We start from the raw sequence: 23547 nt of genomic DNA, 5'->3' as shown, positions 1-23547 counted from the left end.
GTTTTAAACCCAAGTTGTTAATTAGATTTATTATGCATAAAACTTGTTAAAACAAACAAACATCAATATCATGTCAAAACTAAGTGCAGCGAAAAAATAAATAAGATAAGATATGATGACCTAGGAAAACCAATGAAACCAACCAGTTTCACAGTAAAAAACCTGGGGGGAAACCTTCCCGAAAAGCAATTCACTATAGTAAAGAGAAGTTTCAAATCTAGTACAAAACCTTTGTCCCTAAACTCTACAATCCCCGTAGATGAACTCACAGCAGAAACCTTCTACCGCTTCAGAACCTCTGAACTCTTCAATATATGAACGCCACCCTTTGATACACGAATCTCAGTACGTGACTAACCAATTGCGCGGATTCCAGTACGCGACTTCAATCACCAACTAGAGAAGAAGATATTGGCTGCAAAGTTCTTCACTTCATCAACAATGAAGATCAAGAAGCACTTGGTTACAAAACCCTAAGGAGCAAAGACGCAGTAGCTTCTTTCTAAGAGAATAAGGCTTCGGTCACCTTTTGCATATGTTCTCCTTGTATTCTCTTATGTGACGGCTTCTAAAATAAGCATAATATATGCCTAGAGTTGTGAGAAAAGAAACCCTACACAAATACAAAAGTCTGGCCCAAAAATCAGATATGAAATTTCTGATTTCCATAACCTCGATAGATACCTCGATAGATAGCATTTGTCGAGCCTCATTAAACCTCAATAGATAGCTATCTGTCGAGCAGCTGTCTGCAGGTGTCCAGCTTTAGTAAACACCTTTTCTTCACTTGTTTCTTGGTCCAATCTTCATGGCTTTAATACTAAACTTGAACAACATGTTCTTTGAGTATTAAACATATTCTAGATCTACCCAAATACAAGTAAAGTGCGTTTTGTCAAAGGATTAACCAATTACATAAAAGAATGACATATGTTCTTAACAAGTGAACCACATATGTTCTAACAATCTCCCTCTTTGGCAATCCATGACAAAACCACAACAAACAAATGAATATATGAGAGAAGTCATAAAACACTCAACTCATACTCACTTGTTGAATATAATAAAATCTACCTTAACACAAACTCTTGAAAAACTTTGCAAGAAGAGAGTTCATGGCATGGAAGACTTTGACAACTTGTATTTCTGAAACACTTTAAACAAAACTCATCAAGGCATCTTAGTGTGAAACAGAGATAATAGATTGCATACAAAATAAAGAAACATGTGTATAAAGAAAGAAAAGAAACAACACATGTAGAGATAGGTGAAGAAAACATACATCATCACATATATATCAAAGAAAAGCACAATGTATGTAAACATGGTCACAAGACCTAAGGTACAATAACAAGAAGCTAAAAATAGCTCCTACAACAACAAGGAGGTAAAAACTCCCCCTAACAAGATAAAACACATCTCCCCCTTACAAAGGCATGTATTTCTCCCCCTAACTTGTAGAATCTTAAAGAAAGAAACCACAAATTCTCCAATTTCTCCCCCTTTTTGTCACGATTGACAATGGGTACAAGAAGCTAGAAAGCTTCACTCGAGAAATATAAAGATGATCAAGGATGATCAAGGGGGTACAAATAATCCAAAAGAATGCATGAATGTAATGAAACACAATGCTATGGATGACAAGATAAAAGAAACATGCAAAACATGTGAAAAAAAATGCATGCAGAGGATCTCGATCGATCAAGAGGTATCGAGGAGCTATTGAGCAGACCTCGATGGATTGAACAACTATCGAGAAGCTATCGAGAGGATAGGAGATATCTCGATCGATCCACCTAGCTATCGAGAGGTGTCGAGATTGCGATAAAAATCAACTGAAGATCTCGACAGATAAGCCAAGTATCGAGAGGTGTTGAGAAGGTGTCGAGATGACTTAAAATCAGTTTTTCAAGAAGGAGAAAAACACAGATATGAATGCAATCAAATATGCAACTCAGCCAATGAACCAACCAACATTTTAACCTCTCAAAATCATCTCTCAATAACAATTTTAAGCACAGGGATCTAAAAAAAAAACACTCACATACTAAACAAGTCTAACCGATTTGATATTTCAAAAACAAGTCTAACCGATTTATATTTCAAAAACAAGTCTAGACAGTTTAATGAGCATACATCAACGCATGTAAACCTTGTGATGGCCAAATCACATTGTACCTGCACATGTATCAAAAGTAGTAAAGAATATTGCTTGCTATGTGTGAAAACATCACAAGAATGCATAAGTGTTTCTAAGTTAAGACGATTTGAGATATAAGAAAATCACTTTAACTCACACACAATCATAACTATTTGATAGAGACTATCACCTTTGAGGTACATCTTATAACTCCCACATCTCCTTGAAAACACGCTTGCAATCATATTTAAAGCATTTTTGATCTTTTTGCTTTTATTTTCTTTACATATTTTCTTTTTATTAAGCAAACCATGCATGGGTATACAAAGAAGAGAAAAGAAATACCCAATTATGTTAAGCTTTTGACATTGTGCTTTTGCTATGCCGTAGCATACATATGTCATTGACATTGCACTTTTGCTATGCCGAAGCATACAGATGTCATATCATAATTGGCAGGCAACAGTGGTGAGATGGTTATTTATGCCTTTCTCTTAGGATTTTCTAGTCCTACCCATCAAAAAGAGTGATACAAGTATTAAGTACAAGAGATCACTTAACCTTACTCATCACAAACAAAGAGTTACAAAGCTTACTTGCTTAATTGTGCATAAGAATGCTCGTCTAAGCTACAAGAGATACAAATTTTAGAAAACTCTATTTCAATGGCCATTTTAAGGTTCACAAGAACTGATGTACACAAACACATACTGTTTTTGTATTTTTCTAATTTTTCTCAATTTTTTTTTATTTTTAAAATAAAACAAAATAAAAACTAAACAATCAAACAAAAACAGATAAACAACATGAAAGCATGAAAGAAAGATGCAAATGCATGAAGGCATGATAGAACGGTGCAAATACATGAAAGCACGATTCCAAAGACAAATAAGAAATCAAGCAAAGAGAGTCTTACTTTAGATAGAAAGAATTAAAGCAGATGACAAACAGAAAAGACAAGTAAGTCTTAGGCTCCTTTCTCACCTACACAGTACGAGTCTTTGGCCGTGAAGATGAAAATGTGCGTGTCCTAGTATGTCTACTAAAGGACATAGAAGAATTAAGATTCTCCTGAAATTGAGTTAAAAAGCTCAAGACTGTTAATAACTCTCCAAACAAAAGTGTAGGTCCTTGAGAGGAAACCTGTGACCATTTGAACACTTGTTTTTGAGGATACAACTTAAAGCAATTAGGACGAATATGTCCAGAAACACCATAATGGTGACAAACATGAGGTCTAACAAAGGATTTAGAATTAGCCAAAGCAGTTTTGAATTTCATGCCTTTATTACCTTTCTCGGATTGAGGCACAATGACAGTCCTTGATCTAGAAGCCGTGGAAGAGGAGAGGCTGGAGGAAACAGCATATCCTAAGCCAATCTTATCAAAACTAGGCTTTTGAGCACTCAAGACCTCATCAAGTTTTGCACTAGACATCCTTTCTATTTGAGTTCTAGCTTGACTAAGCTCAACCTCAAGATTCTTGACCTTCTCTTCTAATGAGGTTTTCTCCACAATGAGAGTCTCAACTAACCTTGTAGTCTCATCAAGTTTGACTAACATATCAGTTTTTTCAGTTTTTACCTCATTAAGCTCTTTTCTACAAAGATGAGAAGTCTTTTTCAGATCTTATGAATTCAGTATATAGCTTATCATAGGCTTCTTAAAGGGTCATCTTTTTGGACACTTCATCATCATATGAATCATCACTGTCACTAGCACTCTCCACAACCATCTTATCGATTGAGGCAGCAAAGGCCATAACATGACTACATTCATCAACATACTCATTAGAAGAGTCATTCTCAGTGTCACTCCAAGTAGCAACCAACCCTTTATCTTCTGACTTCTTGGCCTTTTCCCTCATAAGATAGTTTGGACACTCTATCCTCATATGACCAAAACCCTTGCACTCATGGCATTGGATGATGGACTTCTCATTCTTACCATTCCTAGAGGATTTTGATTTCCCAAGAGGTTTGCCCTTATCCTTTTTCCTAAACTAAAGAAGCTTGATAATCTCATCAGTTATGAAGGTTAGATCCTCATCTTCATCATCATCTTCATCTTCATAGTCCTCAATTTCTTCCTCTATACCCTTCAAAGCTAAAATTTTGCTCTTTCCACCTTTTCCCATTAAGCCTAATCTCATCTCATAAGTTTGAAGGTTCCCTATAAGCTCAGTCAAAAGAATTTGATCAATGTCCTTTGCTTCTTCAATGATAGTGATCTTGGCATGGAATCTTTCAGGTAAGGACCTAAGGATTTTTTTAGCAATTTTGGATTCTGCTATAGACTTTCCAAGGTTGAAAGCAGAATTCACAATATCCTTGAATTTAGCATAGAACCCATCAAAGGTCTCATCCTCCTCCATCCTTATTTCTTCAAAACTACTAGTGAGTCTTTGAAGTTTCACAGTCTTCACTGCCTTGGTACCTTCACAGGTGGTCTCAAGAATGGTCCATGCTTCCTTGGCAACTTCCATGGATGATATTTTCTTGAATTCCTCATTAGTTACCCTACAAAACAAAGCATTCAAGGCCCTACTGTTGAAATTTGCCGCTATGATTGTTGCATCATCCCAATCCATCGGCGATTTCTTTGGCTTAATTCAGCCAACTTCAACAGCTTGCCATATCTGTTCACCAAGAGCCTGCAAGAAAACTTTCATACGAACTTTCCAGTACGCATAATTAGTGCCATCAAATAAAAGAGGAATCAAAAGAGATTGTCCCCGATCCATGACAACGGGAGTCAAGGATCACACTCAGGAAAGTAATCCAATCAGAGTGTACCTGCTCTGATACCACTTGTTGAAAAATTTAGACCCCGATTGATAGAATTAACAAGTTTTAAACTCAAGTTGTTAATTAGATTTATTATGCATAAAACTTGTTAAAATAAACAAACATCAATATCATGTCAAAACTAAGTGCAGCGAAAAAATAAATAAGACAAGATATGATGACCCAAGAAAACCAATGAAACCAACCAGTTTCACAGTAAAAAACCTGGGGGAAAACCTTCCCAAAAAGCAATTCACTATAGTAAAGAGAAGTTTCAGATTTAGTACAAAACCTTTGTCCCTAGACTCTACAATCCCCGTAAATGAACTCACAGCAGAAACCTTCTACCCCTTCAGAACCTCTGAACTCTTCAATATATAAACGTCACCCTTTGATACACGAATCTCAGTACGTGACTAACCAATTGCGCGGATTCCAATACGCGACTTCAATCACCAACTAGAGAAGAAGATGTTGGTTGCAAAGTTCTTCACTTTATCAACAATGAAGATCAAGGAGCACTTGGTTACAAAACCCTAAGGCGCAAAGACGCAGTAGCTTCTTTCTAAGAGAATAAGGCTTCAGTCACCTTTTGCATATGTTCTCCTTGTATTCTCTTATGTGGCGGCTTCTAAAATAAGTCTTATATATGCCTAGGGTTGTGAGAAAAGAAACCCTACACAAATACAAAAGTCTGGCCCAAAAATCAGATATGAAATTTCTGATTTTCGTAACCTCGATAGATACCTCGATAGATAGCATCTGTCGAGCCTCATTAAACCTCGATAGATATCTATCTGTCAAGCAGCTGTCCATAGGTGTCTAGCTTTAGTAAACACCTTTTCTTCACTTGTTTCTTGGTCCAATCTTCATGGCTTTAATACTAAACTTGAACAACATGTTCTTGAAGTATTAAACACATCCTAGATCTACCCAATTACAAGTAAAGTGCGTTTTGTCAAAGAATTAGCCAATTACATAAAAGAATGACATATGTTCTTAACAAGTGAACCACATATGTCCTAACATTATGAATGTAGTCCAATCCTTGGGCAATCTGTCGAAAATATATCCAAGCAATTTCCTTATAATTCCCTCTCTGAATACATCTTCCAGTGTTTTTGAGCAGAACCCCATCAGAAAATAGATGCAAGACTTGTAAGGATTTTTTTCCCACTTGAATCATCATTCAACCATTTTAAGTCCCTCTACAAATTTCTCAAAATTATCCCCATTAATACCTAGCCAAACCTGTACAAGCAAATCACGTGTTCAAGTAGTAAATATTTCTTATGCATAATCAAGAGCCAATCCATGTGTTAAAGTAGAAAATAATATTATTCTTATACATAATCAAAAAAATTACTTTTACATACTATGTAATAAGGACTTGATAGTAAATTCATATAAACTACCTTTTTAATCTTGTCAAAATGAAGAAACTATATTCTTTTCTTTCCTTTCAACTAAAAAAAAGTCATAATTTGAGCTTAGTAATATGGTATATCTTCTTATTTGCTTGTAATTTTTTTTTTCCATTTGCAATATTTTATGCAGAACTTATGTTCATCGCATGGCTAAATTTTTTAATAATTTTTTTTTAGACTAAGAATATTTAACATGCTATTAGAATTAAGCTGAAAAAATCCATACTTGATAGTAACGAATGACTCTCAAAAAAAAAAAAAAAAAAGATAGTAACAAATGACGTGTGGGTGATTTAAGCTAGCCATAATCCTGGCCTCTCTGACAATCACATTGTAGAATAAAAATTCATCATTAAAAAGTATCAAAAATCAAAACTAACAAAACTTATATACTAGCACCAAACAATAGAGTTTATGATGTGCTACAAACTTTATGTTCTAATAAAGTTACTCAAGGATTTTTTTTTTCATCATCATTCTTTTCAACAAAAAATTTCTTTAATGCATGTTCATGTTGATTCTAGGAAGCACAGGTGCGGATTCAGGTTCGAGTGCAGGTGCGAGTGCGATGCGGAGACTCAGCAATTTTTGAAAAAGTAGAGTGCGGGTGCGGCGAGATACGTTTATAATAAATTATTAAATATATTTTCATTTATATTTTCTATATATTGCTAAGCATATTTTAGGGTTTTTATAGGGGAGATGGAGAGAACGAGAGAGTTTGAGATAGATTTTAGGGTTTTTTTTTTGCTTTAAACTAGAGTCAAAGCGATATGTTTTTCCGAAATTTTTTACTTAAAAAAAAAAAAATTCTTTCAGCCCAAATTGGACCGATTTGGGTCCTGTTTCGTCATGAACACACGTGTAGCCGCATCAATAGCCGCATGGCGTATCTGTGCATGTTAGACACGCGTCCATGCGTGTCGGATGCACATGCAGCCACATCAACGGCTGCACAGCGTGTCCGTGCGTGTTGAACACGTGTGCGCCACCCCTAGAGGCCCACCCATGCTTTCCAATCTAACACATTCCTGCACAAGAAAACTTGGCTAGAACTGCCTTGTCCTACAACATTATAAAATTGTTATTACCTAATCCTCTTGATATCTCAAACGCAGTAGCTACTGAGAAGAAATAGGCACAATCTTCCATATCCTTGCATATAAAATTGGCAGGATTTTTTAATATTTTTGGAAAAGTTCCTATAACTTTTTTAATACAAACAATAAGTTTTGATCAATAATTCCTAAAAAGGAATTTACTCTTAGAGAACAACAAATTATTATCAGTGCGATTCGGAGAATAACAAATTAGTCACTGAGAGAGCAAAATAGAGTGAGAGAGAGTGAGTGAGTGAGTAAAAGAGAGAGCAGAGAAAACTCACCGGATCTGATCAGTGTCATCGTAGAAGAAAAAATTATGATCAGTGCGATCGGAGAAGAACATATTATGTCATTGAGAGAGCAAAATAGAGTAAGAGAAAGTAGAGAGAGAGAGTGAGAGAATGAGCAAAAGAGAGAGAGAGCAAAGAGAAACTCAGAGAAATGGAAGAGAGTGAAAAATGGTTTGGCTTGAGCGGGAATGTATAGGAATATAAATAGCTCTGAAACCTCTAGAATAATTTTTAAAAATACCCTAAAATATTTAAAATGACCAAAGTACCCCCTAAAACCTTAAAACAACCAAGTGATAGCCTGTTGCAACAAAGCAAAAAATAATTACAACAAAGATATAATTGTAATAAATTGTCTTGAATTATTTTTGTTAGTTATTTGTAATCTATTGCAATAATAACTATCAAACAATAGACTATTATCAAGAGATTACAAAATAATTAACAAAAGTAATTGCAATAGATTGCAATTAGGCCTTACAATTTTTTATTCCAATAGAGAACTTAAGCATATGAAAACTTTGTTGCAATCAATCATAGTAATAAATTGACACTAATTATTTTTTCCAATATATTACAATATATTTTTTTGAATTGATAGCTTATTGCTACAAATATATCATTGCAATTGCCTAATAGCAATTATTTTACAATTTATTACAATACAAACAAAAATAATAAATAATTATAACAAAAATATTCTTCAATGCATATTCATGTTTTTTATACAAGATAAAATTCTACTCTAGCCTAATCTAAGTGTATATGTTAGTGAAGTTCCCTTCTATAGACTTGAACCTCGGCCCTTACCCCCCACACCCTACAAACACTTATACTTGTGGAATGACCATCACACCAAGGGTGTATACATATTCATGTTGATCTAACATATTCTTGCATAAAAAGATTTGGCCAAAACTACCTTCAGCTGCAAACATTTAATACATTGTTACAAAATAAAATATTAATAGCATCTATATATAAAACACTATAAAATTTGCATTATCTATCCCTCTCAATATCTCATACTCAGTAGCCGCAGAGAAGAAATTGCCATGATCTTCCATAAAAAGAAAAAAAATAAAAAATAAGTTTTAATCAATAATTTCTAAAAAGGAATTTAAACAAATTATAATCAATGCGGGAGAAAACAGAGTGAGAGAGAGTAGAGAGATCAAAACAGAGAGCGGAGAAAACTCACCGAATCTGACTTGTGCCATCGGAGAAGATAGTGCGATTGGAGAAGACACTGAGAAACCAAAATAGAGTGAGAAAGAGTAGCAAGAGAGTGAGTGAGCAAAATGTTATTTTATTGGGAAAGTGGCTATTTTCGTGTGTGTGTGTGTGTCAAGTGTCGATGAGATAGGCTAGGGTTTGTGAGAAATAGGTAAAAAAATTATTTATACCAAGGATTAAAAATTAAAATTTCAATATCTATACTATATAATAGTATATATAAGAGGATTCTTCTATTTCAATTGAACTTTTATGTAGTTCAAAAATACCCTCATTAATGAAGGTAACTTCATTTAAAATGAACTAGTTGAGTTCCCACACGAAGTGCGGTGCAACTCATTATTAGTTTTCTCCAATATTTCGATTAGTTGTACCAAAAATCTTGTAACATAACTAATTGAAACTTCAATTTTTAATAAAAATATTTATGATTCAGATCCCTACCCCACTACTATCAATATATGGAAAAAAAAAAAAAAAGATATTTCAATAAATTTCATTGTAAAAAATTGTAATATTTAGTTATTTTATATATAGACAAAATAGAAATATAAAAAGAGTAGTATCGTTATTTGATCATACTATATATGTGTTTACAAATTGAAAATTGTATGATATAGTAGCTAATATAGATAGACATGTTTCATGCCTACTAAAAAATGCATATATCCTTCATTTTTTTTTTTAACTTTCTTGATTGTGTGTTACCAAAAAAAAAAAAAAATTCCCTTTTTTGTTGGACATGGTTTCAATTGTTGCAAAAATAACGAAATTTAAGTAAAAATGTCATATTTCAAATCAATTGTTTCTCAAATAAATAAAAAAACAATTGTTTCTCATATAAATCTTAGAAAAATGATATTAAAATTTCATTATGCTTAAAAAAATTAATATAACAAAATAAACTTATTTATTATATTAGCAATCTTTCTAATTACATGGAATACATGCTACAATGTTATTTCCACACATATATATACAAGTGCGGGCTCACACACACACACACACACACACACACACAAACAAACAAAGGAGTTAGAAAATTTAAAAGATTAAGATTAATTTTAGTGAATTCACAAATATTTATTTTTTTATGGATTTTGTGACAATTGTTGTCAAAACAACTGAATATGAGTAAGAACGCCATATTTTAAATTTATTATTATTATTCTAATTGAAAATTGTTTTCTGAATAGAGTTTATAAAAGTAATCATATAAATTTATTTAATGAAAAAAATTAATGCATAACAATAGATAATTAATACATGCATTTACTCTATTGGCTAATTAATGCACAACAATAGATAACTAATACTTTAATATAAATGCAAACTTTATTAGACTAGAAAACTAAATAAAGAAAACTTCAAGGAATGTGCCACATGGCTCAACCTCATACTATCCAGCATGAGATTTCTGCTTTTATATATAAAATATTGATGAGTAGTTAATATAACATATTTGAGCACATACATTTGAGTTTATGCCTTTTAGGTTAAGTGCGTTTGTAATATGTTATATTAATTACTCAAAGAGTCACTTCAAGGTGTTTATTTCCCCAACATTTACTTAGAGTGAAAAAATAAAAATAAAAAGGTAAAATAAACACCAGCTGTAAAAAGTGTGACACTGCTTGATTTTTTTTAACTAAAATATTGATTTCAATGGGTAGGTTTAGATAAGAATCAATAAAACTTTGTCAAAATTTTTAATGTTAGTACCTAACAATATTTCTTTATTATATATATTGGCTTGTGTTATGTGTAAGACCTGTTGGGATTGAGAATGAGGCACATTAATGGCTAAACTTTTCAAGTTATACATTAATGAACATCTTGGAGGGGACTTAAACTTGAGCTAAAGTCACATGGATACTCTCTGAATTAAAATGTCAGAGAGGCACTCATAAGAATAGAAAAATAAACTTGAGAAGACAGTAAAAATGTAATCCTTAACTTTTGCGTTTACTTCATGTGCACCCAGCAAGTCAATGGTGCTCAGATGTCCTTCCCTGCATGCCATTTAGAGAAGCCATTCTCCAGGGCATCCCTCATCCATGGATGCCGGCACCTATCCAGTGCCTCTGGTACAGTCAACCAAGTTCTGTTTCGGGTGCTCTGCTCTGCCCATGACTCAAGCTTCTCCTTGACTAACAAAGCAAACATTGCAGCTTTACGTGAACCTTCTGGGCAGAACTCATATTGGTGGGTTTTACTTTTGAAGGGATAATAACCCAAGAAATCCTGAAACCAAGAAATAGAAACAAAATTTGGTTTCGGATTATTAGTCTATATAAGGACGTTAGAACCCGGAAAATTTTAACCCAACCTCATTTCATAAATGACGTATTCAGATTGCATATGCTGTCAACAGAGACAACAGGCAAGGGAAGAAAATGAAATCAAAACACATACCACATACATACATTACAAGAAAATATATGAAAGGAATGCTGCTCTCCTTTACAGCCAAATGTTATGTATCTTAAGTCTTAAATGAATCAGATAGACTACTAACTTACAGCTTACAGCGTCCAGAGTTCATTTTGCAACCAATGTTAATTCGATCAAGAAAATCAACCACTTTAAGGGATCTCGTGAATGTGGGAGAAAATACCCTAAAAAGAAAGATATTTGCCAAAATATGTACAAGATTACAGTGGAATTATGTTAGACTAAATATATTTCCAACTACATATTTCTTATGGATAACAATAGCTAACAGTTTCTACAGGGATAATCACCACCAGGCCATGCTTGTCCTCTACAGCTCCGACACACCAAATGATCCAGTGATTTAACCAATATACTTTTTTGATTGGTAAGTTAAACAAGCTTTCAAAATGTTTTGAACCCACAGCTTCACCTTCCATCCTATTCTAATTTCTAACATGAAAATAAAAGACATTTGAGCTAAAGCTTATTGGCTTGTTGATCTCATCAATAACCCTTAAATATTGAAGGAATCGAGGGACCAATGTATAAAACCATATATACATTCCTCACCCCTTCCCCAATTCCACTCTTTTTCCAAAAGCCAACCCATTTCCTCTTTTTCATCCTTCCTTTCCCCATCATACACAGCTGTGGAAAATTCCATCCACCCTCCATTTTCCTTTCTCCCCGTTTACCCCTACCAAGTTGTTTGGATATTAGAATATGCCATAATCAAAAGAAGTGCAGCAATCTCTTTCGGTATTTTTTTTAAACCTTTCCGCTTAGCGCATCCGTAGTGGCCCAAGGTAAATGGTATATGTTAAAGAATTTACAATTCAAAGCAAAAGACAAGCCAATATCAAGTATTGTATATGTCTTGTATCCTAAAAAAAAAGTAGAATTGTGATGGTACTGTAGCACCATTGTAAAAAGAAGTAATATTTTTTTATTCAATCCTCTCTCCTTCCATTCTCTCTCACGTCTCAATCTCTGTCTCCCTCTCCATGCTGGCTCTTATTTATGTTTTGAAATATATTATTTTATTATGTAAATATATTATTTTAATGTGTTGTATTGTAAAATAAGAATTGAGATGTTAGGAGTATTGTAAAATGGTATGATATAATTAATAAAGTAATTTTTTGAGGTGGTAAAATAAAATAGGATAACATTCACTATTATGGATGCTCTAACAAATGTCATCAACATGAGTGGAAACTGTCCAGCATCTTTGCTAAATCTAGGACTAGGATGCCAAATATTGTATTTTAAAAAATTCAGTAAACAAACAAATAATAATTGCAATAGCAATCAAAGTTTTATCCGTATTGAAATGTAGGCATCGAAAGCGACAATCACGACTAACAAGGCAGATATATACAAACAAAAAACAGAATTTTATTGCTTCTCCAAAAGCAGTCCAAGATAAACATGGGAGAATCGAGCAAACTGATAATGCAACAATTGAAATAAAAAAATCGGATCAACTTCAAGATCTTCAAAAGATTAAGTGACTAAAATAATCGAAAGGGTTTATAACAATATGTCAATATCACACAAGTTCAATAAATAAATAAATAAAAAAGAAGAAAAAAACAAGGACAACATCAAATTTAATAAAATCAAAATCACCATTAGTTCCCCTCGAACTCCAGCCTCTTCAATAGCTTCCCTTACTGCTGCCTCCTGAACAGTTTCATCATTCTCCCAACCACCCTATAAAAGGAAAAGAACAATTCATGAAAACAATTGTGTAATTATCACCTCCCACTTTCTAAATGATGGTATGGAAAGCAGATAACAAAAATTTATAAAAACCACACCAAATAGAATTTCCCAAGTAATCATAGACTAGCTAATTTGCACTACATTTGAAAAAGACTTATAATAAAAACTGCAAATAAATATCTCATGTTGCTTCCCAAAAAGGAATCCAAACTTTCGAATTCAATGAAGGAATTCCCAAGTTCTTAGTACTTGTCAAAAACACACATGTTATCAGTTAGGGACCATCAATGACCAATCAGATGTGCACATCTTGATATTGGTTTAATTTAAATTGCATTGCTAAATATTGAGATTTGGTTCAAGATCAGTTAGTTTATTTAGAATAAAAGCTTCCTGCTCAATACCTTCCAAAATATAGTTCTACAGCACGCTATGACAGAAGCTAGAGTGTTGACATATCAACTGCCACAGGCCTCCATGCATTTCTCCAATAGTTAAGTTGGCCTGGCAACTGTGAACCATCTACAAAACTCCCACAATTTCCATTCCTCTACTCATGTACTGGGGTGTAATCGTCTGAATGCCTTCTAATATAATTTATTTATTATTAAATAGAACTTGCATATTTGCCAAGCATAATAGAATCCATGCATGGCTGATGATAAATCTCCACATCCTTCTCCTGTCTAACTGACATTGATCACTTCCAGTATACCATCTTCATGAATGCAATGGACCGTAACCTAATCCTGGTAAGGTCCTTTGCCTCATACAAAACTGACTGGAAAATTCCTTGAAATTTTTCATAGGCAATTCACCCTGTGAGAACAAACCAGAATACTTGCTAAACTGAAATGTACAAGTACCCAATAGGATATACCTTTTTCAGTTCTAGTCCACCTCTATGCCCTAAAGGTCTAAGGTCATAGGATTGCTCCCAAGAGGTTAGTGATAACTAAGGGGTAATTGTACTCTTAAAAATTGATGTCCGCCAAACAAACAATCTTATCAACCTCCAAGTAAATATCACACTATCAACCATCCCTATTAACTTTGGGTCCTAAAATAATTTCAAAGAATCACAAAATTCAACTTGACACATGGTTTTGGGAGTGAATAGTAAAATTTAGGTGACACCAATAAGCTATGGATGGAACAAATGAAATTGATGCCTTCCTGCAAATGGAACAACCTTCTATAATATTAAAGCTTCAGCTTATAGGGACTGCAAGTGTGAGCTAATAATGCATGAAAGCTAAATATGCAGGGACTCCACTCACACTTCCCCAAGAAACACATAACATTATCCATGTAATTTTACCAGCAAATAGAACTGCCATAAGTCATACAGAATAAAGTTTTGACATGGGACATATAATCAAGAACTGGACTAGCCAAGCAGCTAAAAAACAAAACATAAGGAAAATGGAAAGCAAGGAGTTGGCATGAAAACTTCTGCAAAGAATTTGGAGACTGTAAATTGATTCAAAAGCATGTTCATTTCCTACTGAAAAATCCAACTTGTACTGCACTTGGCCTAAATATTATTCTCCAGTGTGTGTGTGTGTGTGAGAGAGAGAGAGAGAGAGTCCATAACATTTTAATGAGCAAGCTAGCAGAGAAGTGAACCAAAAATGGATAACAATTCTCATCAAAGTAAATTTTCAGGAAAAAAAAAATACTTATTACCTTTGGAAACAGGAGACCTGGCCCACTAGTTGAGTTAATCATAAGCACCTTAACAGTCTTCTCAGAATTTGATTTGCCACTCACATCTGAATCCCTATACCTAAATGGAATACACCTGTAAAAAATCTGCGCGGTTAGCTTCAATGAACCAAACATAATTGGAATCTTTTGCCGATACCCCTAATGTTACAACCAATAATATATGTCCTAACTGAAAAAAATATATATATATAATGATAAAACTTTCTTCTTCTTTTTTATATTTTTACAAGTTTTATTTTTTAGGAAGAAAACTATTTTATTAGAAAGAGGAAATCTATACTTACAACCAGTATGCATTGAATTCCTAAAATAAGTTACACTTTAATGTTTAAATACTCAACAAAATCTACAAAAGGAAGTAAAATAAACACTGCCAAAACCTGCGACCCACTGATACAAAGATTGCCAAAAAAAACCTCAGGGCAGATGATTCCACATCTATGAATATGTGATTAAACCTGTTTCTCCATATGGTCCACATAAGGCATAAGTTTGATCATGAATGGCCTACAAACAGATGCATGCAAGTGCAACCAAGCTCAACCCCAGAGAAGATGGCACACACAAGCATCTCACATCAACCGTGTTTGGTGCATTCCAATGTCTATCTATTCCATGTTCATTAAAGCTACTTCACAGAAACTACTGCAGATATCAAGGACACACTAGGCACTTGTTTGAGCAGATATCAAGGATTATCAACTAAAGAAATTAGGCTAATTATCAAGACCAACCTCAACCTCCCTCTCAAAAGAAGCTTTTGAAGAATCTTCACAGATCGATTCTCTTTTCCTCAATTATATTCCTTCTGACCCTAGCCTTCATCAATAAGCGCTAATTACAGTGGTAGACCATTGGCAAGTGATATCAGAGGTTATCTACCTAGGAAGTAGGAAGTTGCCTATAGTGTTGGAAGTAGTCCAACCATTATTGTATGAATATCATGCATTGTATTTGCCTATAAATATCAAAGAGAAGTGTAGAGAGTGTTTTAATTCAGAAAATTATTTGTTAATTATAAAAAATTTTAAAAAATTCAGAAATTTTTTTGCAAGTGCTTTGCCTAGGACATAACACATTGTATTCATTCCTCAATCAAATAATCTAATAAGAATCTCATCTACACTATAATGTCGCCGAAATTCACTACAAAGCTGCTCAAAGGTGTTATCACGCTTAACAGTGGTGAGAATCTTACCTTTATCAAATGCACCTTGTTTATGAAGTTGAATAACCATGAGGGTAACCTACTACTTCCAATTCAATAGTATTATTTCATAAAATGCTATCAACCAAGTCATTGCGAAGATTCCACACAAATTAAAGAGTCCAGAGGGTACGCAAAGATCGCATCTTTAAGTCCCCATCAGCTTTCCGGGTATCGTTAGTTTTCTTCATCATATTTATATGTAAACTTGTAAAGTTGTTACAACATTGTACTAGTTATACCCTTTATCTATATATATATATATATATATATATATATATATATATATATATATATATATATATATATTTTTTTTTTTTTTCTCTCTCTCTCTTAGTTAGAGTTGTGGAGTATTTGTCTTAAATAATTATGGGTTTGAATTCAATTCAGAAAGCTGTGTGCTTTGTTCCTAAAAATTGTTTGAATTGACATTTATTTAATTTTATCATCTTTTCGTGCCTTCAATGGTTTTTAATGATCACCTTATTATCCAACTCTTCTTAGTATCATTATGTGCTGAATTTTGTCTCCTTTTGTAATCAATCATAAAAATTTTAATTTTGGAAAGTCTTCAGGCTTCTTTAGGACTATCTTTAGCATATTGTTAAATACTTTTTGTCATTGTGTAATGCACCCCCAAACCTTAAGGGAGAGTATTATTTCTAACATAGTTTGGGTAATGATTTTATTCGAAATGAAATATTTGTTAGAAAAGTCAGACTCATAGTGTGAGTGGGCATGATCTTGTTTATTGCATTTATACAATCATCCAAAAGAACTGCCATTTCTTGAAACATTTAGGAAGGTACCAACTTAAATTGAAGATTGAGCTATATAGTCAACTAATATTAATCAAATTTGAATGGCAAAACATAAATGCTTACTATCTCAGTATACTAAGGTATTGTTGCTTATTAACCATACTAAGTAAAACATTGTTCTTTTCATATGCATATACATATACACATATGTACACACACACATATATATATATATGAGTTTAAATTCAATATGGATGTGGTGTAAAATTCTTGTTTTACTCCCTTCAATCCAAACATACCACATCAACAATTTGAACATGCCATGTCAAAATTGCACACACTAATAAATAAAGTGTGACACATCCAATTAAACCTCATCAAGCCATCAAGCTTCATCCATCTCTCTCTCTCTCTCTCTGTGATCCAAACCTTCATGGCTGACCACAAGAGCTACTATTCACTGCCACCATCCCATTGGTCCCCAAGCTCAAACCATGAGAGAATATTATGGGAGTGCTATACACAGTTTTGAGCCAAAATGTTGAAACTTGGTTTTGAGCCGAATGCAAAAGACACGACCACTTTGGTAAAATGCTTCCCAAAACGTTAGTGGTTTAAACGTGGGGACCACCGTGATGGTGGTAGTGCGTGGCAACTTTCATGGTCAGCCATGGAGGTTTAGATCAAAGGGTTTAGGAGTGAATAATTAGAGAGAGAAACAGAGGAGGTGAGTATGGTTGCCATTGCTAGGAACCAAGGCCGGCCCAAGATTGTTTGAGGCTTAAGGTGAGAATTTTATTGGGACTTTTTTCCATCTAAATATCACTTAAATAATATTTAATTATTTTATTTAATTTCAAATCTATTATTAATTCTTACTTATTAATATGATTAATTCATCCAAAGTGAGATAATGATAATTATCATTAGCTCACTTTGTATTAAAATGAAGTGAAAGATAATAGGGTTTTAAAAAAAAAAAGAAGTAATCTTGTATTTTTTTTTAATAAACATAATTGAAGTATTTAAATTCAAATAGATAACAAATATAGATAAGTATCAAATATTTGAATACAAATGAGAATAATGGTTTTTTTTTCCTCTCTCTCTCTCTCTCTCTTTGGTATGTGAGATAGTATTACTCTTCTAACCTTTTTCATTCTTTGTAGGAAAAAAAATTAAACTAAAGGGTGTGTTATTTCAGAATTTGTATGAGAATATTTTGGTATGCCAAAAATTGAAGACAAACTAGGGGAATCTTCTTATTAGTAGTATAGATAAATTAGAAATTGTAACTCTAAAAGAAAGGTTAATTTCAAAAATCTACCCTTAACCAAAAAGCAAACAAGTTTCATCAAAAAGAAGAAGAAGTAAACGAGTTATCTTTGCACAATATTTTTAATGCCAATTTAACATAGTTTAGTCAAAATACAAATCCACTTGCACACAAAAAAAAAAAAAAAAAAAAAATCTACCACTCAAATTTTCCCACATTTTCAAATTCAAATTCTCCGGCACCCACCGATCAAATAGAATGTGGGCTCTTGAAGGGCTAGCTCCACCGCAAGAATCGTCCATGCCGGTCTAACTGAGAAATAAGACCCATCATTCCTTTACCCCTGTATTGATTTAGGTTTCACAATCCTTGGAAAAACACTAATTCCACACAAAGATCCCAACTTTAAGGGTGCGTTTGTTTGGAAGTAAAATAGGGTGGATGGAAAACTTCGGAGAGAAAATAGGAAGGAAAATTTTTTTGGAGTGTGTTTGGTTGGGTAAGGAGGAAGAAAAATAAATGGTGAGGCCCAAGTGTTTTCTCTCCAGGCCTACCAAAATATTTTCTCCCCAAAATGGAGAGAAAATTGAGTGAGGATGAATTTTTTCATGAATGACTAAAATGCCCCATATGAACTTCTTCAATTTGGTTTTTTTTTTTTTTTTTTTGATTTTCTAGGGCTTGGGAGTGATAGTTTTATTTTTTTCACTAGATGTGATTTTTTTTGGGACATGATTTTTATTTTTATAATAAATTTGGGTAATTGCTCTTTTTTGTGTGGTTATTTGTCACTTTTTTTTTTTTAATTGGGCATCATTTTTTAACAAGGATATATGAGTAAATTTATTCCAATTCATTTTTTTTCATCCCTTCACTTTTCCACCCCCAACCAAATAAAAATGTGAGAAAATAAAATATTTTCTATTCTCCTATTTTTCCATTCTCTCGTCATTTTTTATTCTCCCACTTTTCCACCCCTCAAACTAAACGGACCCTAAGTCCCCATCTGCTTATTGCTGAAGAACAACAAGTGTTGTTTTAGGCTTCTAAATTTTCAAGATATCCTTAGTTTTCATTGCATTATATATATATATATATATATATATATATATATATATATATATATATATATTGTACGGGCCTCACCCCCCGTCAAGCTCAATCGCCCTAAGGCCTATGAAGACTAACTCGTATAAGAGCCCCGCACTGATCCCACATGGTAATGCACATGCCATCTGAGGGGTTTGAGCTCAGAGTACTCGAAGCAGCCTATGGCGTGCCCTTGCCGAGCACAGAACTTACAGGCGAGGCTGGTCCCAACGCCACTATCATTTTCTCCCTCCCATCACCAAACATCCACTTAGGCGAAACAGAATTGGACCTCCCTTCCATTGCCTAGGGAACGCCCCTGCTAATCATCAAATCCAACGGTAGAGTCAGTTCCAATGCCACTGCTACCTTCTCCACTCACCATTAAACATCCACCTAGGGGAGAAGGTATTGGACCTCTCATTCCACCCACCAGGGGAGTGATGATGATCACTCCACTAACCTTCACTATAAATAGGCAAGGGGAACTCAGTTGGAGGGGTTGGCAATTCCAGAGTAGAAAGACTAGAGAAAGTAATATTAATCATCCCCAAAGAAGAAAGGGGAGTGTTAGTGAGAAAAGAGGGGAGACTCAGGAAACGTGGCAGCCGAGCATAGCGCCACCCGTGATAAGAAATCCAAAAGCCCACTATACAAATAAATTGTGAGTCCAAACTCCCCTTAGGCCCAGTAGCCTTATTTTGGAGCGCGCGTGCGCGCGCGCGCGCACACACACACACATATATATATATATATATATATATATATATATATATATATATATATATATATATATAAGTATTGTGTCTTATAATATATTTCTCTTAGTAAGAGTTGTGGAGTATTTGTCTTAAATAATTATGGGTTCGATTTCAATTTAGAAAGATGTGTGCTTTGTTCCTAAGTTATGCTCAGATGTGTTAGTTCAGATACTATGTAGACTGCCTGAGAAAGATCTAATTCAATACAAATGTGTATCCAAAGATTGGTACTCTCTTATTTCGGAGACTTGCGTTCCAATTGTCTCTTCAAATACTTCTCTTTGTGGACTTTATATACATACTTTGATTCTTTCTGATGACATGTCTCGTGTTCGGAGTAAATCATCTTACAATGGGATAGAACGTTATTTTGCTGAATTGTCAAAATCTGGTGATAGACTAGTTTTAGAATATATCTCCTTAGAATCCGGTGGCGATGATATTGGTGAAGTCGAGATTGATAAACATGCTAAGAATCTCCTTGATAGCTGCAATGACCTTTTATTTAGAAAGCCCTCCACATGCCAGTACAATGTCTGCAATCCTACCACTTAAGAGTCTCTGACAATTCCCTACTCCTGTGATTCCTATTGCGATGCTGCACTGGCTTTTGAGTTTTGACCCTTGCAAATCCATTCATTTCAAAGTCATTAGCTTTCCTAATTTTCATCTTGATGCACCAAATTGGTTGGACATATTTTCTTCAGAAACTGAAAAGTGGGTTCGACACACTCTGCATTTTGATCCCGTTTATATTGATGGGTCCAATTTAATTAAGGAGTTTGTTTATTTGGATGGCATGTTGGCTTCAAAAAACCTTTTTTGCGTCGACCTCAATCTATTTAGCGCACATGCCATTGATCTACCAAAGATCAAAAGAGCAAGTTTATCATCAAGTATTGGGGTATCGATGGGACATCTTTGTTTTGCTCAGTGTGAATACTCAGATTTCTCAATTTGGTTGCTTGAAGACCACAACCAAGCTGATGGGTGGATTTTGAAATAGAGCATCAGCTACGATTACTTGTGGGAATGTCTGGTGGTGGATCAGTTTCGATTACAAGATGAAGTTTTTTGGTTTCAACCCTATGCAATTTATCCAAAGTCTGATGTTATCTTTTTAGGAACAACTCGGAGCATCATAAGCTGGCATATCAAAAGCAATCAGTTTAAATTGGTCTATAAAACAAGGGATGGAATGGTTGTACCTGGGCGTTATACTCCAGTTTTGACGTACTCTCGTTGCCTTGTCCCATTGAAGTCATTGGGCATGAGAAATTTCAGATCAAATCAATTCTAAGTAGCTTTATTGCTTTTCTTCTGTTTATAGACATTGTATGTTATACTGCTTTATCGCACCCTTCCCTCTCACAAAAGGCTATGATACTGACTCCTTTTTCTTTTTTTTTCTTCTGCTAAATTTGTTTCTTGAGAGAACTAATTTTAACGTTTGTGTTTCATGGGAAATGTTTCCCTTTGCCCAGAGTATTGCTTGGTTGAATAAATTTGTGTTATTGCTCTTTGTCCTCTTTAATGCTATTTCTCTTTGATCGTTTTGTTTTATCTTTGGGGATATGGTGGCATATTTTGGTAAGTAATAATTTCATGTTTTTTTATAGGACTTTAGGAAAGTAAGAGGAAGCTCAATACGTATGATCATTCTGTTTTCTCAATATAATAGTAATAGTTTTTTGTATGTTTCTTGACAAAAAATGCATACACTAATTCAGAACTTCTTTCCAAAGTTATAGAAGCTGAAATGCTTTAAAGTTTAAAAGATCTTAGCAATAGTATGTCTCTTATAACAGATCAAGATTTAAATCACATTAGTAGAAGTATTAAAAAATGACAAGTCAATTAAGGGAGTTGGAAGGAATAGGATTATAGAGAGAATATAATGGAGAAAAAGTGTAAAGTCGTGATTTAAAACTATATTTTATGTTGGCTTTATTCTATGAAAAAAGTGTTGTAATTGCTTTAATTTTGTTCTTTGTATTTTGTGGGATTCTATTGTATTGGGTTTAGTATTAAGTTGGTGAAAACTCAAACTAAATTGAAGATCAGTGCATGTGAGAAGCACATGACTGGAAGCTGAAGAGTCGTGCCAAACTGTCGATTTCGCAAGTGTCTCGCAAGTAAGGCCTTCTCGCAAGATACCCGCGAAACTCTCTGCTTGTAGGATTTTTAAGTGTAACTTTCTCACTTTTCACTCATACCATATATACTCTCATTACCCACAAAAGTATGTGAGGCCATTCAGAAAGAAAATTCCTAGATAGGTTTTCTACAACATACACACACACACCCATCTTTTAGAGAGAGAGCTACCCATCCTTAGTGAAAAATCATTGTACCCTCTTCTCCTTCCCTCTTTCATTGCCATACCTTGAGAAGAGATTTGTACCTAAACACAACCCACACATTTTCAGAGTGTAGAAAGTATTTTGGAGCTTGGGAAGAGGGGATTTGCCGAAAGAAGCCGGTGAGGCTTGGCGGATGCAATCGGGGGTATTGTGGGATTCGGAAAGCTAGACAAAACACGGTTCCGAGAAGCCTTGTTGGAGTAGGAGCTTGGAGGGCCTAAGTACATTGGGTAAATTAGGCTTGGAGGGTTTCTTACTATTCGTGTATCCCAACTTATTGTCTAGTGGATCAATTTACTGCTTGGAGGGCAGCAGATGAGAGGTTTTTCGCCGAGTTCTTCATTTCATCTTCGATAAAACATCGTCGTATTATATTGTGTTTGCATCTCTCTTCCCTTACTCTTGAGTTTTATTTTTATTGTTTGTTGTTCATGTTTATGCACTAGAGTAGTATCGGTTGATTGCGCTTCATTTACTCTTGTTTCCGTACTTAGATAAGTTAGAGTAAAAACAATCGAGCCGTAATTTTTTTTTTTTTTTGGTCTAAACAAGCTCTTATGTTTTAACACAAATCCAAGCTTTCAAAAAGAATACATATAGTTGACACTAACTAATCCGTTGAGGATCCATAGTCAATCCTCAAAATTGAGCTACGACTTTGTTTGTTGTATTTTTTAAGTAGGAGAAGTTTACGGTTTTTGTAATTAGTTGGTTTTTTAAGACTCTTTTTAGTCAGTCTTCTTTGTTTTATATTTTGAGTTGTATAAGAACTTTTTATTTTATTTTATTTATTGTTCTATTTATAGTAGTAATGTGACATACGTCAATAATGCATCCACTAGTAATCACATTTGTTCAAAGCTTTAACCCTTTTATAAGATCTATTGAAATAGCAGAGGATTTTTAAGACAACTAACTTTAGCTGGAATTGTACTGCCTCCCTTTAAAACAGTGGAGGGTAAATAAGTTTTGGGTTTTAGACCTACTAGATGTAGGGCTATAAATGAATCAAGTTGAACTCAATTTAAATATCTATATTTTTATATAAACTTGATATTGGATTGTGTAAATTTATAAATTACTATAAGGCATCGAAATATTATTTGTAATTTTTAGATAATATAAATAGTCAATTATGTTGTAAAAATTATAATAAATTTCATTTTATTTTATATAACAAAAATTACATATAAATTTTAACCATACAAGATTC

The 23547-nt window shown here is 33.9% G+C and overlaps 1 protein-coding gene and 1 pseudogene across 1 annotated transcript; one reads left to right on the top strand and one right to left on the bottom strand.

The window, feature by feature from the left end:
• Window positions 1-10980: 10980 nt before the first annotated feature.
• On the bottom strand, window positions 10981-15358 carry LOC142614596 (nudix hydrolase 16, mitochondrial-like). Its single transcript, XM_075787150.1, has 4 exons — window positions 15258-15358; window positions 14836-14950; window positions 13051-13134; window positions 10981-11226 (listed from the first exon to the last, which is right to left on the bottom strand). The coding sequence occupies exons 1-4, from the start codon at window positions 15356-15358 to the stop codon at window positions 10981-10983; spliced, it is 546 nt and encodes a 181-aa protein (XP_075643265.1).
• A 4712-nt stretch (window positions 15359-20070) lies between these two features.
• On the top strand, window positions 20071-21271 carry LOC142615750 (putative F-box protein At5g50220; annotated as a pseudogene).
• The last annotated feature ends 2276 nt before the right edge of the window (window positions 21272-23547 follow it).

Source organism: Castanea sativa, chromosome 11, assembly GCF_040712315.1.
Source record: "Castanea sativa cultivar Marrone di Chiusa Pesio chromosome 11, ASM4071231v1".
Classification (NCBI taxonomy): Eukaryota; Viridiplantae; Streptophyta; class Magnoliopsida; order Fagales; family Fagaceae; genus Castanea; species Castanea sativa.
The sequence above is the reverse complement of the archived record's forward strand: the minus strand, read 5'-3'. Positions and strand labels throughout refer to the sequence as shown.

Excerpts from the sequence above, each read along its gene's own strand:
- LOC142614596 (XM_075787150.1), bottom strand. The coding sequence starts at position 15,358 with ATGTGGACCATATGGAGAAACAGGTTTAATCACATATTCATAGATGTG. Across the intron at positions 14,951-15,257 it reads TTTGTATCAGTGGGTCGCAG|GTGTATTCCATTTAGGTATA; the intron begins GTTTTGGCAGTG and ends GATTTTTTACAG. Across the intron at positions 11,227-13,050 it reads GAGTTCGAGGGGAACTAATG|GATTTCTTGGGTTATTATCC; the intron begins GTGATTTTGATT and ends TCTTGGTTTCAG.